General features: G+C 36.6%; 1 protein-coding gene across 2 annotated transcripts in view; it reads left to right on the top strand.

The window, feature by feature from the left end:
• The first annotated feature begins 2,866 nt into the window (after positions 1-2,866).
• LOC129924566 (uncharacterized) overlaps positions 2,867-24,762 on the top strand; it is a 44,617-nt gene continuing 22,721 nt past the window's right edge. Inside the window, exons 1-2 of one of the 2 annotated variants that reach the window (XM_056020072.1) lie at positions 2,867-3,123; positions 3,762-3,858. In XM_056020072.1, the coding sequence (XP_055876047.1) occupies positions 3,781-3,858 (78 nt within the window). In that variant the 5' untranslated portion in view covers positions 2,867-3,123; positions 3,762-3,780. Of the gene's footprint in view, positions 3,124-3,761; positions 3,859-21,888; positions 22,443-24,762 lie in introns of those variants that run through there. The other variant, XM_056020073.1, reaches the window with a different exon arrangement.

Consider the following 24,762-nt stretch of genomic DNA (forward strand, 5'->3'; position numbering starts at 1 on the left):
ATATAGCTCTACTTTCATGCTTATAGCATGCGCTGAACGCAATGGTCCAATCTCATTTGTGGACCAGTGGGAGTGGGTTTCTGGGAGAAGGTTTTCCGTGCTGCCTGTAGGCGCTCAGTAAGCACAACTCTGCTCGAGTCGGGTGTCGAACCTCGAGCCCCCTTCATAGGTAGCCAAGCCGAGTTCAGGCGTACTTAGCTTTTCGACCACGCTTCCCACTTATTGAGATAAACTATATTACTTTAAAAAAAAAAAAAGGAATGTAGTTATGTATCTTTTGTGTGAAGCTTGAATCAATTACTTCCCTAAGGGCTTGAGATGGTTTGGGCACGCTAAATAGACATGTACACAATTTGTTTCAGTGTAGGCTACACCGTGAACACTTCAGTCGAGGCACGCGCTAATATTTCTGTCCTGGGGCCAATACATTGAACATTAGTCCTCCACGTCTACAAGACCTAGTCATCTTCTTTAGAAATTGTTTTAGAAATAGATGTTTGGTCAGTGTGACTGTGGGCAGATGTGAAATTGTTTTACATTTCATGATGTGCCCCCTAGAAGCGTTATGTGCAACTATTAAAACCACTTTTAGGATGCGCTTTAAAACGTAATAGATGTGTCCAGAAACCACATTGTAATGTGCATTATCTAGGAGATGTAAGAGCTAAACTTTGAAGCTTTAGTACCATTCTGATCTGACTTAAGATGCACACCACGCACCTCAAAACAATAGTATTCGTTGAACTATAGCCGAGGAAACCATCAATTATTCCCTAGAAATCTTTTACAGCATTCAGTATTAGCTGTAGCCTACTGCACGTACTAGTGCATCACACAGAACAAAAAATGAAACTTAACACAGAAGAAAATTGAAGAATTGTAAAGAACTGCTGGTCGTCCATTGACGTATGCAAGCAACAGTTTGGAGGTTTAAAAACAAGCACAGTTGAGATCCACGAGGTGGACAACTCTAAAGAAGTGGTCCTGGATCGCATCAGAAGGATGATGAAGTGAAACTGCCCAACCTGGCCTCTTTGTCACGTGAGAAGTTGCATGGTGAAAAGATCGTCTCTTGAGACGTAGAAGGAGATAGTCAAATAGAGACACAGAGCTATTCCAAATATGAAACTCGACGGAAAATGTTTCAATGTCAGTCCTTATTGGAGTGTAACAAGCTATAGTTTGTAGACTACGATTTCTTTCAAAAGATATGAACTTTGTTTTTTTTTTTGTCTGGTAAATTATTCTTTACGAGAAAAAAACATCCAAAAAACACACACACACGAAACTCTGTCGTGACATTGTTTAGGCCTAAATGCACATAAAATCAATGTTTACTGCATCAGACCTATCGAGATACTGACGAGAAAGTCGTCCAAGGCCTTCATATTCATAATGACCTCCCTTTTCCTAACACTACTATGCTGTATTAACACCCAACGCATTGGCCTAGAATTACTGTTCATATTCATAATGACCTCCCTTTTCCTAACACTACTATGCTGTATTAACACCCAACGCATTGGCCTAGAATTACTGTTCCTGGTTAATAGTCCCATATGATAAACAGCCCTTTATTGTGCTATGTTAATCGTGTAACTGTATCTAGATGATGAACTATAGAAGTAATATTCATTTTTAGCGGTCCCCCGAAAGGGGAATAACCACTATTAGTTTTGTTTGGTCTGTCTGTCCGTCCGTCCCGTTTAGAAAAGATTAAAAATCAATATCATGATGGTTTAGATCTTTCAAAGTTGTGATGCAACGGATACTTTTTTATTTTCTGAAAGCGAAAAATTTAATTTTTAAAATCATCTATGCAAGCATTTTTTTTTCATAAATTTGACAAGTATTCACTATTATAATAGTAAAAAAAAAAAAAAAAAGACACGGGAGACTATTTAGTAATGGAGGTTACTATTTAGTATATTTTTAACACATTTATGTAAACGATTTTAGATTTTTTTTGTCAAAAAATGTTTTTACATAAAAATGTTTATTTTATTAAAGAGAAAAATTTATTTAGTAACCATATTAGTCGAATATAATTTACAACAAATTTAATAAGTAGTTTTTCATAATCATATAATATTATTCCTTACAGGGTACGGGGACCCGCTTCTTTTACCTGCATTAGCGGACCACTTCGGGTATATTATGTATTATTATTTTTTTTTTTATAATAATTTTCTTTTACGTTTGTATGAGGGTGGTGGTATGCAAAAAGGGTTATTACTGATGCTAAGGAATGAGAAAAAATACATTGTTATTCATTATGTAGTAGACACTTTAACGGTAAATAGTAAATACTTTGTTTTTTTATTAATGTAACATTGATGTAGTGATCTTTTTGAAATAAAAAAAAAATTCACGCAGTTTATATTCGAAATTTCAGCTGGATAAAATTAGTGAAAATTGTCGATATACATTATTCAGATTATTTTTTTTTAACTATTAGAAAGAGTGTGTAGGAACTGAATCATTGATTTCTATAATTAATTAAACAAAGTATACTAGCACATGGGGAGGTAATATGTTCTGATGAAAGTTCTCGATAGTTGTAATGTTTTGTTCTAGTATACAGATTGTCCACTAAACTGTTTGCAAGTATCAGAGTATACAAATGTGGTGCATTATAAATAACTGGTAATTAACTTAGAACAGATAGAAGAACTTTTTACTAACGGTCTAGTTTAACAGCTTTCCTCACATATTTAATTAAGTCCGTTCTTCATGTACCCCGCCTTTCTAAAATGACGTCTTGAAGTTCTCTGCATTTTACAATTATTAATCGTATGTTGATTTAGATCTACTTATTTACTTAGATATAAACCAAAGAATTATTTTTATTAACTGAAACAACAATGGGAGGTAATCATGAAAATTAACTCGTTGCATACGATTTACTTATTTTCTCCCCTTTTCAACGAGATCAATAAATCAAACACTCGACGACAATGACCCCCTGATTGAACGCCGCGATTGCGAGTGTTCATTGTTAAGTTGCCAGAACGGTGTATATAGGTTCAACTAAGTAGAACAACATTGATAAGGTTCTTCTTAAGGTCTAGGATTTGGCTTTCTGAGAAAATAACTGTCATAATTCATTTGTACGAAACCAAAGTAAGTTTTTTTTTCTGTTACAGTAGCTACTGATAACAAAACAATTTAACGTTATCTATCCATCTATCCATTATCTATCTATCTATCTATCTATCTATCTATCTATCTATCTATCTATCTATCTATCTATCTATCTATCTATCTATCTATCTATCTATCTGTCTGTCTGTCTGTCTGTCTGTCTATCTATCTATCTATCTATCTATCTATCTATCTATCTATCTATCTATCTATCTATCTATCTATCTAATATAAATGGATCTGGTTTACGTATTGGATTCACATCAAGATACGGTCTGTACAAAGCTTATATCAGCTCACTCTGTTTGGTTTGTACACGTTATTTCTCCCACATCCATTCTCGGATCATGTTAAAACTTTACACAAATATTCATTGGAATAGACAAGACACGAAAATGAAAAAATTAACCAATTAGTTAATTAATTATTGGTAATTGATTAATGTGGTTGTTATCGAATAAGAGAAATATCTTCTACATTATTGAGAGATATAATTGTAAGTGCGGAGTTCTTCCCCTTAGATAGGTGTTTTGTTTTGTTTTCTTTTTTAAAGGATATATATTTTTTTAAATATTTGCTTGTTATCTTTGTCTTTGTTTTTGTTCTCTTCCTGCCAGTGTCACCCCCAGTGAACACATGAGAGTGTCTGGGTCTCGACACTTGTACTGGGCAGCGGTCAAAATGGGTGTCCAAAAGTATGTGGATAAATTAAGAGTGAGTATTATTTTCAGATTAATGTAAATATGTTTGAACACAATACTTGCATTATTATTCTCTAATTGAGGAACACGCCGCAGCTAGTAGGCTCGACTGTTTTTGCGCAGCCATTGTAGAGAGAGTCCGGTGCCATAAACGGTGGCTCCGAAACAGCTGCGCCAAAATCTTGTTCTCCAGTTTTCATTGAGTACGTAAACAAATGGCAGTCCTTTTGTTTTTCTTCCAACTTGCCTATTTGAACAGAAAGTTCAATTCAATATTACTGAAACAGTTTGCGAACTAAGGACGTTACTGTTTGACTGACTAGTTGGTTAAAGTAGTGGGTGAGGGGGCTAGTTCCTAAATGCAAAGGGGAGGCGTTAGTTGGTTGAAACAATGGTTGACGGACTAAGCTCGTCAAGGTAGTGAGTTATGGGCTAGTTGGTTGAGGCAACGGGTGAGGAAGTGGGGTTTTCACAGACTACGGCAATGTGTGTTTGACAGAGCATTGTAAAAGAGGATTTATTTTTTTACAATGGAGGCCAGGGAAAAAATCTCCAGGATTTATTCAACTTTAAATGCGAACATTGAAACTGCTGGTCTAACTAAAGCCTATCGGTCATTGTACTGGCTAAACCTCATAGACCAGCGTGCATGCTGACCTTTGCAACAGGATGATTTCATGACGAATTTGCAAGCTGATAAGAAGAATTTAAAAAATTGCATCAAATAGTCAAAGGCTGAAAAAAACAACACGCCATTATTAGTTGACACGTGAAAGTGAGGCTGTAAAGTAGAGGTAAAAGTACATCTTTCAGACCTTGGGATCTATAGGGCAGAAAATGAGAAGTTAAGCCTGATTCTAGATAAAAAATGTTATCGTCTTTTCCAAAAGCAAGTATTAAACAAATGGTGGAATTAAAAACACCCAAAACATTAAAAAGACCATTCAAATAGAAACTAGGATTAAAAGAGATAAAGTGGTGAGCTATAAAGTGCTTGGCTTCCGTACCGCGGTTCGAATCCTGGTGACGACTGAGATTTTCAATTTGGGTATCTTCGGGTATCTTCGGGCGCCTTTGAGTCCACCCAGCTCTAATGGGTACCTGACATTAGTTGAGTAAAGGCGGTTGGTAGTTGAGCTGGCCACATGACATCCTCGTTAACCGTAAGCAACAGAAACAGATGACTTTTACATCATCTGCCTTATAGACCACAAGGTCTGAAAGGGGAACTTTACTTACATCTAATTCATTTATATTTTTAAAAACAAAGGTTACCTTTAGGGTATCAAGTCTCGTTTTCAGATCAAGGTAAATGGCGGTTGATGAGCCTCGTATTTTATTGATACCACAGACCTATATATTTTTATGTCCTTCTTAGAACCCTCTGCTCCATAGACTCAACGCTTTTAGTTGTGCCTCTTATCTCCCTTAGAAGTTACAGTTTGGGAGGTTTTTCAGTGCATGGACCAAATGAGCCTTTATAGGTGTTCCACGAACTACTGGAAGAATTAAATATTAAGCCACCACGTGAATTAATCTCTCTAAAAAAATAAGCAAAGTGTTCCGCTAAATACTCCGAATGTGCGAAGTGTTCCGTTAAGGAAAAAGTTTGGGAAACACTGGATTAGATTGTTATTTTCACGCTCTTGTTCGTGTCTGTTATGTTACTATAGCGCATAGATCCTACATTGTGTTGGTTAACAGCGCAATATAGATAGATCCTATATTGTGTTTGTTAACAGCGCAATATAGATAGATCCTACATTGTGTTTGTTAACAGCGCAATATAGATATATCCTACATTATGTTTGTTAACAGCGCAATATAGATAGATCCTACATTGTGTTGGTTAACAGCGCAATATAGATAGATCCTACATTGTGTTTGTTAACAGCGCAATATAGATAGATCCTACATTGTGTTTGTTAACAGCGCAATATAGATAGATCCTACATTGTGTTTGTTAACAGCGCAATATAGATAGATCCTACATTATGTTTGTTAACAGCGCAATATAGATAGATCCTACATTGTGTTGGTTAACAGCGCAATATAGATAGATCCTACATTGTGTTTGTTAACAGCGCAATATAGATAGATCCTACATTATGTTAGTTAACAGCGCAATATAGATAGATCCTAAATTGTGTTTGTTAACAGCGCAATATAGATAGATCCTACATTATGTTTGTTAACAGCGCAATATAGATAGATCCTACATTGTGTTTGTTAACAGCGCAATATAGATAGATCCTACATTGTGTTGGTTAACAGCGCAATATAGATAGATCCTACATTGTGTTTGTTAACAGCGCAATATAGATAGATCCTACATTATGTTAGTTAACAGCGCAATATAGATAGATCCTACATTGTGTTTGTTAACAGCGCAATATAGATAGATCCTACATTATGTTTGTTAACAGCGCAATATAGATAGATCCTACGTTATGTTTGTTAACAGCGCAATATAGATACAATTATAATTATTATTATTCGGTATGTAGTTAAACAAACAGATTAGAGACAGGAATGCTAAGTATCGTAAAAAAAAAAACGCAAGCTAAAAATCTAAGGCCATATTGCACGGTCTTCGGGGCTCGCAGGGACCTTCCTTCGGAGAGCAGTGCCTGTGGGGGGGGGGGGGGAGAGCGATGGAGGACGACATGGGAGAATTGGTGGTCCTGCCGTTGAAAGAGGTTCTAACTATGGCAAAAGACAGAGAGGAATGGAGAAAGACGGTCGACAAATCTTGCATGGTGCCCCAACGGTCCAACAGACTAAGGTCAAGGTCAACTGGTGGTTGAAACGTAATAGCTCAGTTTATTACTGAATGTTTTGGTCATCAAGAAAGCGGGAGAGTGAAGTCCCTTATTTTTTATTTCGACAGTTTTGTCAAGTCTATCAACAAGTAAAAGACTTTATAGCCCTAATGTATCACATAGACAGTCCCTTATTTTTAATTTTTACAGTTCTTTTTCAAGAAGTCTATCAGCAAGTAAAAGATTTTATATCCCTAATGCAGTGATGCCCAACCTTATACAGTCTGTGGGCCATTTTAATTTCTAACACTCGTGTCGTGGGCCACATTAATGAAAAAAGATACAGAAAAATGAAATAGAGACTAAACCATTTTAAATAGTTTTATAACAATCCCAAGGATCCAGCCATACGTAAATTATGTAACAAGGGTTTCAAGTGTCTTATAAATGAAACAGTTTTTCTACTAAATTAAGTACTTGTAAACATTGTGATCCTACACAGCAATTGTTTTCGGAAATGTGCAAGGTTTATGTAGACAACACGGCGAAGAGATCTTATGTCTGTATTGTTCGAAATTTCTCAAGCTGGGAAGTCTGGCTTTCTAAGTCAATCAGTTCCAGTTTGGGACACTCCTCAGTGTCAGTAGTAATTATTTCCAAATCTGTTGCTCTGTCATTTAGTTTTGAATGGAGATTTTTATCAACATTGTCCACTCGTTTTGCAATTGTCATGCCAGAAAGGCTGACAGCTTCAATTGCATTTTTTTCAGGCCGATTTTATTCCATCATTGCTAGCCATCACTTTTTTATGCTTCAATTCTCTTCTTTTAATGTGATCAACTCTGTATTACAGTCGACTCATTTTCTTGACTTCTTGGTAAATACTTTCGTCACTCGCTCAACTCTAGACGTAACTTAGCGACTCTTTCCTTAGCGGCTTAAGCTGACAGTGCTTCCATATTTTTGTAATGGTTTGTTATAGAATGCCTTTTTATGTTATGTTCTTTAAAACAGCCACACTTTCTGTACAAATCAAACATGTTGTCATGTTAATTTACATTTAATAAAGATTTGTCCACTTGTTCTGGAAGTTTTAACCTCCAATTCTTCGATACTCTCATTTCCTTAATGTAGGCTACAAATGTTACATGGAATGGCACCTATCATGTTGATGTCAGCAGTACCTGAACCAAAATGATGCAGAAAAGATGCGCTGCGTTATACACATGGGATGTCAAGGACACAGCTAGCTCAAGACAGCCGCTGAATCGTCCAAGACTCTAAAATAACTCTAAAAACAACTGTCAATTCTTTTCGATGAAAAAAATACAACAACTTGTGTTCTTATAGAAAAAAAAAATTAGCACGAATAACTAACAAGACAATAGATTAGTATGAACTACATCAAAGGAAACGTGAAATACATTTTTCAACCTTTTTCTTTATATTTTCTACATTTTGTGCTGATGTTTTGGCGGACCTGTCAGAACCACGTCGCGGGCCGGATCTGGCCCGCAAGCCGTAGTTAGGGCATCACTGCCCTAATGTATCACATAGACATCACATTTCGAACTCATGACGTTTATTATTTTATATGTTTAACAATGCTTATCAACGGCTCCAGCTGATTACAATTAATATTTAATGGAATTTATCAAATCGTGCATTAGCAACATAACATGCATAGAGAATTTGAACATTCTTAAAATAGCTAGGTCTAATGTAACAGAAACCAGCAGATGGATCGATTTAGTCAATTGTATTGATTAGGGTAGTTAATTAAAGGATAATAACCCCGTCACACAATGGTGGCATACGTTAACGGTTGACTTGGTACCACGAATCACTCACTGACCTATATCTAATGTAATTTTGCATGTGTTTGCGTTCCACTGTTCTCACCGAAAGTTAAGTTGATCGCAGTAATCTGAACTTTGTTTACACTTTGATGCTTAAAATCTGGTTTACATATTTCAAGCAACAAAGAGAGAAAAAGAAGAGAAAGCGATATGAAAATAAAACAATGGAGTACTGACGTTAATTTATGCATAAAGACAGACACAATGTATCATTGGCGCAGCCAGGAGTTTTTTCGGGGCGGGAGTGGAGGGATTTCTCCCGCGCCACATATATATATTTGTGTGTGCGTGTGTGTATAAACTGTATTGGAAAAACTGTAGACACCCCGCCCTTGCAAGCAGGAGATCTGGGAGAGCGCTGTGAGTTCCCCAAGCGAGGTTCGAGCTGAGCCCCGCCGACAGGCACTATTTCCGGTCTTTAAAACAAATGCATATTCTGAGGTATCTACAGTGCATTATCCTGCTATTAAACAATTTTAATTCAAAAACCTAATCTGCTTTTCTTACTTAGTTCGGTGCATTGGGCGGCAAGCCGTCTCCACAAAAATCTGTCACTGGCAATGTCTGAAGCCTCTTCTTACCTGGGTCCAATGCTCTGAGATCCACCAGGAAAGTGTGGTGCCAAGTTATACGAGGATGTCCCTGTTTGCGCTTTCCTCGTAATGGCTTCCATGTCATCGCAACTCTTGGTATGCGTAATTTCTTTTGTCGGAGAAGATGTCCCGCAAACCTCATGCGACGCTCTGTCACAACATCACTAAGTGGTCGACTAAGTTTGGCATAGGATTTCCTTGATTGAGACCCGATCTCTATAACTGACTTCTAAAATCCGTCTTAGCCATCTTTGTTGAGCCAATTCAATTTTGGCAGATGAATTTCATGTTATTCATTGCTCTTTATTAATGGAGCCCAGCGACTGGTAGAAATTTGTAACTTCTCTTGGCTACGCTCTTGGAATTTAGTGGATGTAGTTTGCTTTAGATTTTATAAAGAAAAGGGAAGTTTTATCGTCAAAACCATCTGTTAGGGGAGTTTTAAACTAAAACAATTTTTTTAAACAAACTCAAAACCCCTTTTGCTACGCTCATAAAATTTGGTGGCTGTAGCTTGCTTTAGAATAATATTGAAGAGGGGGTTTTCAACCTCAACGCTATCTGTAGGGGATTTTAAACTAAAAACCATCTGGAGGGGGTTTTATCTTTTAAACACAACCCACCCCACACACTTTCACTACGCTCATAGAAGTTTAGTGTGTAATTTGACTTTATTTTATATTGAAAACCCCTTCAAACCCCGCTGGATGGGGGTTTAAACTCACCCCCCCCCCTTTGGCTACGCTCATAAAATTTTGAGTGTGTAATTTGCTTTTTTTATATTGAAGAGGTGGTTTTTAGCTTCAAGCCCCGCTGGAGGAGGGTTTTAGACTCAAAACCATCTAGAAGGGTTTTAAACTTAAAGCCCGCTGAAGGAGGGGGGTTTAATCTCAAAACCCCTCTAGGCTACGCTCATAGAATCTGGTGATTGATGTATGCTTTAGTCTTATAATAAGGAGGGGGTTTTATCGTAAATAAAATTTCGGAGGGAATTTTAAAATCAAAACACCCCTTAGCTATGCTCTTTGAATTTGTAGATTGTCGTTTGCATTTTTTTGTTTTATAAAAGAGGGTGGTTTAACCGCAAAACTCCCTGGAAGGGGATTTAAAACTCAAAACCCCCCTTGGCTGTGTTGGGGCAAGTGATGGTTTAATATTAAAATGTCACCTAACATAAACAAAATCAAAGTAAAAATCAGTCACAAAATTACCCCCCCCTGTTGAGCCCCCACCCCTCCGCGGCTACGCCCATGCAATGTATTATTAAACGAATCGTAATTTGTATGTTAACTCCTGTATTCGCCCCCTCCATTTCCAGGCCCATCTTCAGACCGGAAGTCTAGACTGAAAAATGTCAATTATTCAACGTTGTTTTCATCCCTGTGTATCTGCCTGTCCAAATAATGATGTGCATATGTTTTAACTTGCAAACAATTGTGAGCAGGTCAGGAGGCGCTGGATGAGACCTTTTCTCTGCTCAACATTAAATTTTATACAGTAGGCAGATGTTAGCGCTACTGGGTGGGCTCAATCTGTGACACCTCAGTCTACGACCAAGGGGCTAGAGTCACCTAAGTAACCAGACATACTAACCTAAACTAAATGAAAGCACAAACGATACTTTACTTTAGGATAAATAAACAAAATGAAACTTTATTTACATACACAAAAAAAAAATCAATAATAAAATAATATGTAAACTAAAACCCAAACAACTAACTAAAACCCTCTAAATCTACACCACTACAAACACTAACAAACTAACCAAACCAACTATCTAACACAAACTGATCAAACCAACTATCTAACTAAATCACTACAACTACTACACTAGACCTAGATCTACACTAACACCCTAGGATAAACTAGACTAGATCTACAAGATTCTACTACTACAACCAACCAATAACTATAACTAAAACAAGAACACCTTAGTTAGTACCTTACTAAGTAGTATTACTTCACTAAGAACAGACTAAGCCACTAAGCCTCGCTAAGTCGGCTAAGCACACACCAAGTCTAATTAACACTACAGAAACAAGAAACAAAATAACACTAATCTAGCTAGATCTACAGGACAGCAGCAATTATAGCAGGGCAGAGTAATAGCAGCAATATTAGATGCAGCAGTTATCTCCAGCAGCATGTATTTCAGAAGTAACAATAGCCTGCAATACATTAATGCAAAACTATAAATACAAAATCATATATTATACTAGATCTAGAGCATGAACAACATATTCATATCAGGCTAAGCTGGGCGCCGCCATTTTTAATACAGCATGTTGGGAACAACTGCCAACTAGAAAATAAAACTAAATTAAAATATATCTAGCATATTTACACACAGTGTGACATAGATCTAGTAAAAGAAAATATAATATATTTCTACACTTACAGGCCTTCACAGGTACAGAAATATAGAAATGATTAAATAAGTATACGCCAGATCACCAAGATCAATAACTGTCACACAGACAGTGATATACTTTTCTGACCGCTGGTCAACTGTCCAGAATGTAGCATGGATTTAACTATTTATACTACCCGCCCTAACCCATATAACAAAAAGTGGAAGTACAAATATTAATTCTGGCACTAGCCTATAAAAAATAGAATACATAAAATAGCTCTGACCTATAAAAGTAGAAAAATAAAATTACATATAAAAATAGCTGTGGGAGCGCAAGCTCACACACTAAAAAATTTTTGTTTAATTTCCTCACTCGAAAAAAAAAGGTTTCAGATCAATAGTAGGCCTACTCTATATGGTGCGCGCTTAGATTTTATAAAACTAAAAATTCACATTCTATTTATATTTGTATTTCTACAGATTTTTAAAAAACAATATATTAAAGCTAGTATTTCGTGTTTTTTTTTTTTTGTTATAGCTACTCTATTGTCGGTATACTATTACAGTAGATACTGCACGAGGCTAACAGAAAACGAAACAAAAAAAAAAACACACATGTTAAAGCCATTGATACACTCGACCAATTGGGAAGGATTTTTTTCCATAGGCGAGAATTGAGACTCTTAGTCTTCATCAACTCCTCTATCCAAAGGCTCTCCATCTACTAAAAGATCAAAGTACATACTGACAGTATACACAATGACAATATACACAATGACAATATACACAATGACAGTATACACACTGACAATATACACAATGACAGTATACACAATGACAGTATACACAATGACAGTATACACACTGACAATATACACAATGACAGTATACACAATGACAGTATACACAATGACAGTATACACACTGACAATATACACAATGACAGTATACACAATGACAGTATACACAATGACAGTATACACACTGACAATATACACAATGACAGTATACACAATGACAGTATACACAATGACAGTATACACAATGACAGTATACACAATGACAGTATACACAATGACAGTATAGACAATGACAGTATACACAATGACAGTGTAGTATACACAATGACAGTATACACAATGACAATATACACAATGACAATATACACAATGACAGTATACACAATGACAGTATACACACTGACAATATACACAATGACAGTATACACAATGACAGTATACACAATGACAGTATACACTTACTCTGGGTTCCAAATTGTTTTTATTTCCATAGTTTCTGTTCCCAACAATCATTAATTTTACTCAATGACGAGTGGCTCAGAAGTAGGAGTCGACCATTGAAAAGAAGAGGCGTCATTCATTCTACTTCTACCAAAATTCATTATATAATCAGTCAGGGCCGGCCTTAGGCATAGGCAAACTAGGCAGCCGCTTAGGGCCTCCGATTAGTAGGGGCCTCGCCTAGGACTCAAAACATAGAGAAGAAATAGTGAAACTTGTGTCCAATGCTTTTGTTGGAGTACACTAGGTTTGAAATTGCGTTTTTTTTTCTCTGTTTATTTTTTTTTTCTATTTCGTTTGGGGCCACCAAATTTACTTTGCTTAGGGCCTCCAAGTATCCAAGCCCGGCCCTGAATCAGCTCTTATATTCGTTGAGTTTAAGTTACCACTACTACGTCCGAGCAAGTAGCATACGAACTCTTTTTTTTTTTTTACATTAAACAACTGCCGTTGAGGTCTGAAGCTGTTTGTTTGCTATACAGATCTCTGATAACGACTATGAATCAAGATTAAACCAGATTTTACTTTTTTTTTTCTTTTCATGAAGTTTGCAGTAAAGTTTAAGTTTGTTCTATTACCTTTACAACCTTTTTTCTTATAATGGAATACTTAGTACCATCGGTTTCATACACACAATTCCATCTAACGAACTGATAGCGACAAAGTGTTGAATAATCTCTAAACGTCGATAATATTCTATATACTTGTGATTACCATGAAAATTGTACAGACGTTTTTCCCTTCTAGAAAGACGCCGGACTCCTATATATACTTTTTAAAAACCTGTCTGCATTTAACAGTGGAAAAAAAAATAATTGTCCACCTTTATACACTTACTAAACGATCTTCACTTGTACCTACATAGAAATTGTCCACAGACAAGTGAATTCGCTGAATGGGGGGGCTGATTGACGCGCAGATAAGGCCAGTGGACAGTTTAGAAGGTTAGTAGTTTATTACAATGTAATCACGTTATACCCGTGCTTTAGTGATCTGACACTATTGAATACAATACAATACAATACAGTATTAAACAAACTGTATGACCGGTATGATTAGTGGTCAGTTAAATTGGTTTAGCTAGGATCAGTGTGGACAAGCAGATCACATTTCAATGGAAAACATTGGCTTCACTTGTTTGTTTCGGACATTACTTCAAGAATGGGCATTGTTTAATTGTTTATGGTCAGAACGATATCGCTCACACATCAGTTCCTCCTCTCTCCACGCAGCTGATGTGACCAAAGGAACGGAATATCCGATACAGTTTTTTGAGATTTGTAGCGCCGCAGGGGGAACGACTTGAATTCGAACTTATGACTCAAGCCTCTTCAAGCAAACATTGTAACCACTCCGCTAGTGAAGCTCTTATGAACATAGAAGATTGTATAGTTATGTATTGTTTCTAAACTCTCATTGTATTTCATGTTTGTGTTTACTAAGACTCAGACGGCGACATATAAGGGGACTAATCCGGCCTATACCACTACTTCAGTCCCTTGTTCGAGATGACAAACACAATAATGAATTACCAATAGATAATTAATTAATAGTTAAGTTTTTAAAAATTGATATTTGTATTGTCAGGAAAAGAAATAATTTGTGTAAATTTTCAGCTTGATCCGACATTGGGTTTACAAACTTTTTACAAGACAGACAGAGTTGATATAAGCTTTGTAAAAATGAGCATAACTTTTTATGACAAAACAAACAGCTTTTGACTTCAGCGTAGATGTATGAAAAAACACGCGTGAAATGTTATCTTGAATAGTTTTAACACAATACAACTCACTTTACACTACACATCTCTCTGACACTCGTCAACAGCTCAAACTTACACTCCTCTATTTATAACATCAACTGCGACAGGCTTCCTCGTGGTTACATCAGAGACTATTGAGCTAATAGAAACAAATTATCTGCCATAATTTAACATGAGAAGCGTGGTGGATGAGTGGATAAGCGCTTGGCTTTCGAACCGAGATGACTGGGGTTCGAATCTCAGTAAAGACTAGGATTTTTAGCTTCGGGACTTTTAGATGCCCCTGAGACCACGAACTCTAATGGGTGCTTGACATTAGTTGGAAAAGTAAAGTGGGTTTGTCGTTGTGCTAGCCACATGACACTCTCTTTAACCGTAGGCCATAGAAACAGAAGACTTTTACATCTGCCCTATAGATAGCAAGATCTCAAAGGAGAACTTTACTTTTTTTTATACTTCACACACACACACACACGCCATAACAACATAAAAAAAAATATAGGTCTATAATGTATATTCTGTTTATAATAATATATATCATTACTGTGTGAAGACCATCTCCTTCGATGGAAATTTCGAATGCTTAGCGAGGTGGAAATAATGACAATTACCTCTTGACAAACTTAACGATTTCAACGACAAGTCGCTTGTCGTGCTCATATTGGATGACCAGGCAGTCAATCACATTGGTCGGCTGCTTGACCCTGCAAAATATAAATTTACATACAGTAAACGTTCTTTAAAATGTTATTTACAACGGGCTAGACTTCCTCTTTCTTTAGTTCGTAGATAAAAAAAAAGAATCAATAAAGATTAGAAGATAAAGATTTTAAAATATATGCTTCAAAGAAACACAATAGAGACACTTATCATTCATATAGATCTATACAGTATATCTTTTGTTTTCAAATAGACTGCTTCGATCATGTTTTATTCCTGCATACATTCATGGTTAGTATAAGGCCCTTATAGACTGAGATGTGTTGTTTTGAAATGTACAACCAGGGTGATCACGTGGATCAGAAGGAAACGATAAACAACAGTAGTCTATACATTATGTTCAAGTCTCTTTACATTGAAATGGCTGACCTACTAGTCAATCTTTTGAAAAGAGCTTCCTTCAAGCTTCGTTCGACCATTTTCTGTGGCGCATTACTTCTCAGACATGGCAAAGTCGGTCTCACGAGCTTTGCAACCAGCGAGGGTCAAAAGCTGTGAGTTCTACATGTCTAGATGTTTGGCAAATGGAAACTCGTGCGAAAATATTTTTTATTGGAAATATTGTTGAAGCTTTCTTTTTTAAAAGGCTATATCTAAACACACACATGGCATTTCATGGCAATCACACAATTAAATGTCCCGTTCTTTCCCTTGTTCGAGATGACAAACACAATAATGAATTACCAATAGATAATTAATTAATAGTTAAGTTTTTAAAAATTGATATTTGTATTGTCAGGAAAAGAAATAATTTGTGTAAATTTTCAGCTTGATCCGACATTGGGTTTACAAACTTTTTACAAGACAGACAGAGTTGATATAAGCTTTGTAAAAATGAGCATAACTTTTTATGACAAAACAAACAGCTTTTGACTTCAGCGTAGATGTATGAAAAAACACGCGTGAAATGTTATCTTGAATAGTTTTAACACAATACAACTCACTTTACACTACACATCTCTCTGACACTCGTCAACAGCTCAAACTTACACTCCTCTATTTATAACATCAACTGCGACAGGCTTCCTCGTGGTTACATCAGAGACTATTGAGCTAATAGAAACAAATTATCTGCCATAATTTAACATGAGAAGCGTGGTGGATGAGTGGATAAGCGCTTGGCTTTCGAACCGAGATGACTGGGGTTCGAATCTCAGTAAAGACTAGGATTTTTAGCTTCGGGACTTTTAGATGCCCCTGAGACCACGAACTCTAATGGGTGCTTGACATTAGTTGGAAAAGTAAAGTGGGTTTGTCGTTGTGCTAGCCACATGACACTCTCTTTAACCGTAGGCCATAGAAACAGAAGACTTTTACATCTGCCCTATAGATAGCAAGATCTCAAAGGAGAACTTTACTTTTTTTTATACTTCACACACACACACACACGCCATAACAACATAAAAAAAAATATAGGTCTATAATGTATATTCTGTTTATAATAATATATATCATTACTGTGTGAAGACCATCTCCTTCGATGGAAATTTCGAATGCTTAGCGAGGTGGAAATAATGACAATTACCTCTTGACAAACTTAACGATTTCAACGACAAGTCGCTTGTCGTGCTCATATTGGATGACCAGGCAGTCAATCACATTGGTCGGCTGCTTGACCCTGCAAAATATAAATTTACATACAGTAAACGTTCTTTAAAATGTTATTTACAACGGGCTAGACTTCCTCTTTCTTTAGTTCGTAGATAAAAAAAAAAGAATCAATAAAGATTAGAAGATAAAGATTTTAAAATATATGCTTCAAAGAAACACAATAGAGACACTTATCATTCATATAGATCTATACAGTATATCTTTTGTTTTCAAATAGACTGCTTCGATCATGTTTTATTCCTGCATACATTCATGGTTAGTATAAGGCCCTTATAGACTGAGATGTGTTGTTTTGAAATGTACAACCAGGGTGATCACGTGGATCAGAAGGAAACGATAAACAACAGTAGTCTATACATTATGATCAAGTCTCTTTACATTGAAATGGCTGACCTACTAGTCAATCTTTTGAAAAGAGCTTCCTTCAAGCTTCGTTCGACCATTTTCTGTGGCGCATTACTTCTCAGACATGGCAAAGTCGGTCTCACGAGCTTTGCAACCAGCGAGGGTCAAAAGCTGTGAGTTCTACATGTCTAGATGTTTGGCAAATGGAAACTCGTGCGAAAATATTTTTTATTGGAAATATTGTTGAAGCTTTCTTTTTTAAAAGGCTATATCTAAACACACACATGGCATTTCATGGCAATCACACAATTAAATGTCCCGTTCCGAAGTGTCGAAAATTTGCGATTGAAAACATTAAAGTCTTGAATAGGTCTTTGGTACCATGGGCGTAGCCAGGGGGGGGGGGGGTTGGGGTTCAAACCCCCCCCCCCCCCCGAAATGAAATCCCCTCCCCCCCCCCCCCCCGAAGGGGGGGAGTCGGAATTTAGTGACTAATTTTTTGCTTTGATTTTGTTTATTTTAGGTGAGATTTTAATACTAAACCATCACTTGCCCCAGCACAACCAAAGGGGTTATAAGTTTAAAACCGCCTACCAGGGGATTTTGAGTTTAAAACCGCCTACCAGGGGGTTTTGAGTTTAAAACCCCCTACCAGGGGGTTTCGAGTTTAAAAACCCCTACCGGGGGGGGGGGGGTGTTCGAGTTTAAAACCCCTACCAGAGGGGTTGAGTTAAAAAAAAACCTACTAGGGGTTTTGAGTTTAAAACCCCCTACCAGGGGTTTTGAGTTTTAAACCCCCTACCTGGGGTTTTTGCAGTTAACTCCCCCTCTTCTATAAAACAAAACAGAAAAAAATGCAAACGAAAATCCCCTAATTCCAAGAGCACAGTTAAGGAAGATTTTGATTTTAAAACCCCGTCTAAAATTTACGGTAAACCCCCTCTTTGATATATAAAAAAAAAGCAGCTAATTACTCACTCAAAATGTTATGAGCGTGGCTAAATTGTTTTGACTCAGTTTTGAGTTTAAACCCCACTTCAGCGGGGTTTGAAGGTAAAAAATATCTCTTTAATAATAAAAACAAAGCAAATTATACACTAAAAATGTTATGAGTGTAGTCAAAGGGGTTTTGAGTTTAAACTCCCCTCCAGTGGGGTTTGAGGATAAATTTAAATACATCTTCAGTGTAAGAAAAAAAGCAAATTACGCACTCAAAATGCTATGAACGTTGCCGAAAAGGGTTTTGAGTTTAAACCCCCATTCAGAGGGGTTTGGTGCTAAAAATACATCTTCAATATAAAAAAAAAAGCAAATTACACACTAAAATTATTTGAGCGTAGCCAAGCCAATCGGGGGTTTTGAGTTTAAACCCTTCTTCTACAGATGGCTTTTTTTTAAAGTTTTAAACCCCTCCAGATGGTTTTGAGTTTAAGATCCCCCTACAGAGCATTTTGAGGTGGAAAACCCCCAACAGAAGATTTTGACGTTAAAACTTCTCTTTCCGATATAAAATCTAAAGCAAACTACAGTCACTTAATTCCAAGAGCGTATTCAAGAGAGATTACACATTTTTACCAGTGGCAGGGCTCCCTTAATAAACTGCAGTGAATAGTCATCTACCGAAATCGAAAAACACTAAATGTAGCTCAACAAAAATGGCTAAGACAGATTTTAGGAGTCAGTTATAGAGATCGGGTCTAAATCAAGGAAATCCTATGCCGAACTGGGAGTCGACCCCTTAGTAAGATTGTGAGAGAACGACGCATGAGGTTTGCGGGACATGTTCTCCGACAAAATGAATTAAGCATAAGAAGAGTTGCAATGATATCCTAGTACAACTTGACGCCACTCATTCATGAAGGTCCTCATAGTAGGTGGAAAGAGGCTTCAGACATTACCAGTGACAGATTTTTATGGAAACAGCTTGACGTCAAATGCTCCGAACGGCGTAGGAGGGTCTAAGTCAGTAAGAATATCACATTAGGTTTTTGAAATAGAACTTTTTAATAGCAGGAAAAAGCACTGTAGATACCTCAGAATATGCATTTTGTTGGTTTTCAATATCAGAAATAGTGCTTGGCGGCGGGGCTTCGCCCCACGCTGGGGGAGCTCCTAGCGATCCCCCAGACCCCTTTGCTAGTAATGTCGAAGAATCTACAATTTTTCCACTAACTCATGGAAGAACCTATTCTAGGGCACAATAAACGTCTTCCGAAAGAATGAAGGGTCAGAATGTAATAAAGATTTTGTACTCACACACACACACACACACACACACATAAATAGATATAATTTTTTTTTTCGCCGGGGGGGGGGGGGTCGGGGGGGGGAATTCACCCCCCCCCCGAAAAAAAATCCTGGCTACGCCCATGTTTGGTACAAACATAAAAAACAAAATCATTGAAATTTGAAAGGCATTTCGTGTTAATCAGGATTTAATCTCCGACTTATATGTTAGTCTGATGTTCGTTTGGGTGTAATGCTATTAGTGAGTAGGCCTACAACAGCTGACCCACAGAGGCCGCCTAGGTGTTATAGCCTAACATGAACTCCATTAATTGTTTTTGTTTATTTTTATAACGTAACTCATTTGTACTTTTGTGCTCAGTTATTTGTTGATTTTATTGTCTACTTACATAAATAATTCCCCAAAGGATGGTCTTAATTCTACTTCTAGTTGTGTTGCAAGCAAGGAAAGACAAAAACAAGATGACACCGTTATAAATTAATGAGATGCATTGTGGGTGAAACAAATTGTATTACTGGGTCCGTCTATCGTTAAGGTTGCCATGGAGATGTTATCTATACTAAAACAATAGTAAATTGGAAAAAACGGTGTAATCCTTTGTTTCTGTGCACCACCCGATGTGTGTATTGATTGTGTCATTTCATCATAGTTCAAGTATTAGTCTGTAGTTTCTCCGCTCAACTGTAAACCAGTGCCCCATTAATAATGTAAATGGTGCACCGAACCGGTGATCTACATAGAAGTAGGAAGTGTAGATTTCATTGACTAACATTTTGTAGCTTTACCATCTCTACTATATTTTTTTTTCTTTTTAACGCGAATTAACGCCAAACGTTGCTCTGGTGTGTAGATATCCATACTTGCGCATTACATTTAGGATTGTTTTTCTTTGTTTCAAGTGGCCCCAGTGGACAAGGGCTTTGTTTGCATTGAGTCTGACAAAATATGCAGGTCAAAGCTGGGTCTACCCACTCACATGAAATACTGTATTCTTCCCTTATATTCGTACTCGAAGACAACCTTATTATTATTCCCCCCCTCTTTTTTTTCCAGTTTTATGAAATTGATATGAGCAGGTATTGATCAGGGCAATATTGTAGTTTCCTTTCTTATCTGGCCATATGTCCGCTCGACTTACAGCTGTTGCTTTATTCAAAGCACTGATCATGTGATGTCCTTCAATCTATTTTGTCGAGGGCCACTTAGTACCGCATTTTTCTCTGTGTTCCCATTCTGTCCCTTTGTTGACCATAGAGTATGATTTTCTTTTAACTACTTGGAGACACCCCTGGCAATAGTTCAACCTGACACCAAAAATCAGTCGTCGATTTTCTATGTGAGAAACATTGAAGTTATTGATCTTGATTTCAATTGAAAACTTCACTGAAGCGGTTCTGTTGTTAATGCTCGATCCAGAAAAACCCATTGATCTGGGCTCACCATATTATTGCATTACACGGACTCAAGTGTTAACATCTGGGACTAATGATGTTAGTAATCTGGGGTTCTTACACAGTTTAGAGGAGTTCACTAATCTTAAATACTAATAGTCTGTAGAGTTCAAGCCTCAGAAAATAAGTAGACCTGTAATTGATTGCATTGATTGGATACTAATAATATGAACAACGAGCTACTGCCCACTGGCTGCTGCTTGTGTGATAATGGGATAACACAATCTCTGAGTTTCCATGGTGATAACATTTGGAAGTGTGGGTAAAACAATGGCTTTTAATGATTCGTTTTCCCAACGGCTTGATACACAAGACAAAATCATGGATAGAAAAGGAAAACGATGTCTTGTGTTACAATTGTTTAGAGCCATTAATGTATTTAAATAACCCATGGCGTTGAAGAGGTTGGAGAGGAGAGACGGTGAGGGGATTGTAGGGGCAACAGACTTGTATCTCAATTCTATAAATAACAAAAAAGTTACTGAATCACAATGTTTGGCTGGCGGGTCATGTAGTATGCGCTTCGTACTGGTTTTGCGATGGTAGTGAGTTCAAGCCCAATCTATCGTCATCCTCCAGAAGGAAGGGGTGTAAACTGGAACGTAATCATATTGTATATGAAGAAACTTCTAAAACAATTAACATTATATACAAAAGAGAATTAAACACACAAAGAAAGAGAGAGAGAGAGAGAGCAGTATACTATAACAAAATAACATAAGATCTAATCATGAATACATTTTAATTAAGAATATTTCAAAGCCAAATAAATGTACTAGTTCATCACCTAAACTAGTCACTACATGAGAAAATTAAACCATTTTCCTATACACCAGGCTTAACTACAACAGATCTATAAACTGCCTATAACATCCAACGTTTGTCGTTTTCGCTACACATAAACACATATTTATACATCGACAAGCACTATCTCACACATTATAAAGTTTATTTTTTGTTTTTCCACAATAATGTATTTATGAGTGTAAATAGCAGTGTATGTATATCATGGCCTTTAACAGCTGCATGTTTGAAGTTTTTATGTGATGGTATCGAGCCTACTAAATAACTTTATTGGCTTAGAATCGATTATTGTCACATCAAGTTTAAAAAAAAAAGTTTCTTTAATTTAAATGTCATTTGATGATCATTGGCTGCCTCGGTTGAATGTTTTATTACAATAAACACGTCAATTCATTAACTTTTAAAAAGTAAACTATTATCAATTTACGTTCTAACAGAGAAAGTAAAAAAAAAAAAAAACAGCCCACGGAAGCTAACAGCCAGGTATCAACAGTGCCCTAAGCGTGTGATCGATATCGCCCATTTCAAAACTGTGTCACGGCCCAAAGTCTGCTAAGTTGACATTGCATAGTAAAAATGTTAGCACAAATGAAACACGTCGCTCCTGTATCGGAGAAGTTGTCATGTTTAGTGTCATTTCTTTCTTTCTGGTGTGTATGATTTCCTTTTTAACGACAGTATCTTTTCGGTACATTTCTGTTTGGTCAAGTTGTTTAGTTTAAAACGAAATACAAGTTTGTAAAAAAAAAATGCCTCTGGCTTTAATTCTTAAACGGATAGGCAAGAAGGTAAGGAAACTCGTTTCGCATAACTAATCTACTTCTACTAGATCTAGAGGTCTACTTATGAGATCATATCTATATCTAAATCTACTTGTAGATCTATGTGGTAGGCTTATATTTAAAATCTAAAAGAGATCTAGATCTAAATATAGATCTATATACATTTAAAGGTCTAGCTCTAAAATCTAATTTAAATCCTGTAAAAAGATCTATTTATTATGATATATATCTAGTTGATATATAATCTAGATGTAGATCTATATATAGACGATATCTATATTTTCTTTCTAACTAACTATATATATATATATAGGCCCAATATATATATATATATATATATATATATATATATATATATATATATATATATATATATATATATATATATATATAATATATAGATCTATATATATATATTTGTTGATCTAACAATAGCCCTTTTTGGATGAATTATAGCTATCTATATTTATATTTGATATAGATTTATATAAATTATATTCCACGATAAGGTGATCGAATTGTCACGTACTGAAGTTTAAAGATTAAATCTGTTTAAGGACATATAGGGCCGGATTTGAGAGAAGGCTGAGCTACTGTCACGGGGTCTCCACGAGAGACGGGTCCCCACAATATAAACAAATCAAAATTTTGAGTGATCAGAAGCGTTTATGTTTTCGGATATTTTTTATCCTAAGTTGGCAAAACTGTCCGCTTGCGGTGTGCTCGTAATAAATAAATGCATCTCCGGATTTTCGGCAGCGCGTCAAGCCAGGTCCTTACCCTCCACAAACTCAAAAAATATACACTTTTTAACTAAAGTATAGGGCATATATGGGGCGTATTATATATTTAAAAAAAAAAGAAGGAAAATAAAATGAAATTTACTATTATTCTATTTTCTTATTCTAAAATATGGCATTCTTTTTATTTTCTTGCTAACAGTTTCTTTTCTAGTGAAATGTAGACTTCAGTAAATTAATCTATTTAACCTTATCAAATGTAGAGCTAGATCTATATTCCGTATACCTAGCAACGCCACTCATAGACAGTGTACCACACAGCAAGAAGATGTATTCCAGGTGGGTTAGTCACCAACAAAACGAGGTCAACAAGTCTTATTTCTGTCACGCTATTTATCCTATAAATTCATAAACAAGGGATTCCCGGAGTTTGGAATGTGTACCCGTGAACGGGTGGTGTAAGTGGAAAGGCGTGGCCTGTTTGTCTAATAAAGTAAAATGGAAGGTACGTTGGGGACATTTATTGCATTAGAGACGCCGGTGTTGATCAGGGCCGGATTTAAGGGAGGGCAGGTGGGGCTACAGCCCCGGGACTCCACAAGAACTGGGTATCCAAAAAAGGGGATACAAATATATCCGAATTTCGAAGGGTCAAAAACTTTAAAGTTGTTGTTTTTTTAAAAACATTTTTTCGCATTTTTACGGCTGGCAAAACTAACGTGGTTAAGAAGTGTACACTTTTAGCATCTGGGAATAAGTCAATACATCTGGGAATAAGTCAATACATCTGGGAATAAGTCACTACATCTGAATAAGTCAATACATCTGGGAATAAGTCACTACATCTGGGAATAAGTCAATACATCTGGGAATAAGTCAATACATCTGGGAATAAGTCAATACATCTGGGAATAAGTCAATACATCTGGGAATAAGTCAATACATCTGGGAATAAGTCAATACATCTGGGAATAAGTCAATACATCTGGGAATAAGTCAATACATCTGGGAATAAGTCAATACATCTGGGAATAAGTCAATACATCTGGGAATAAGTCAATACATCTGGGAATAAGTCAATACAGCTCCGGATTTACGTCTAACATGGGCCTTACCCTCCACAAACTCAAAAAATATACAATTAAAAAAACATTAAAACATGTTTATGAAATATGTTTCTAAAATGAAAGTCCTGCCCCTGGGCCTCCACCAAAATAAAAGTGCTGCCCCTGGGCCTCCACCAAAATAAAAGTCCTGCCCCTGGGCCTCCACCAAAATAAAAGTGCTGCCCCTGGGCCTCCACCAAAATAAAAGTGCTGCCCCTGGGCCTCCACCAAAATAAAAGTGCTGCCCCTGGGCCTCCACATGCTTATATCCGGTCCAGGTGATGATTGATGAACGAAAGAGGGTCAGAGATATACTGCCTACTTCTACTGCCTACTTCTACTGCCTACTTCTACTGCCTACTTCTACTACTTACTTCTACTGCCTATTTCTACTACTTACTTCTACTGCCTACTTCTACTGCCTACTTCTACTGCCTACTTCTACTGCCTACTTCTACTACTTACTTCTACTGCCTACTT

The sequence above is a fragment of the Biomphalaria glabrata genome, chromosome 2 (genome assembly GCF_947242115.1).
Source record: "Biomphalaria glabrata chromosome 2, xgBioGlab47.1, whole genome shotgun sequence".
In the NCBI taxonomy this organism is placed as follows: Eukaryota; Metazoa; Mollusca; class Gastropoda; family Planorbidae; genus Biomphalaria; species Biomphalaria glabrata.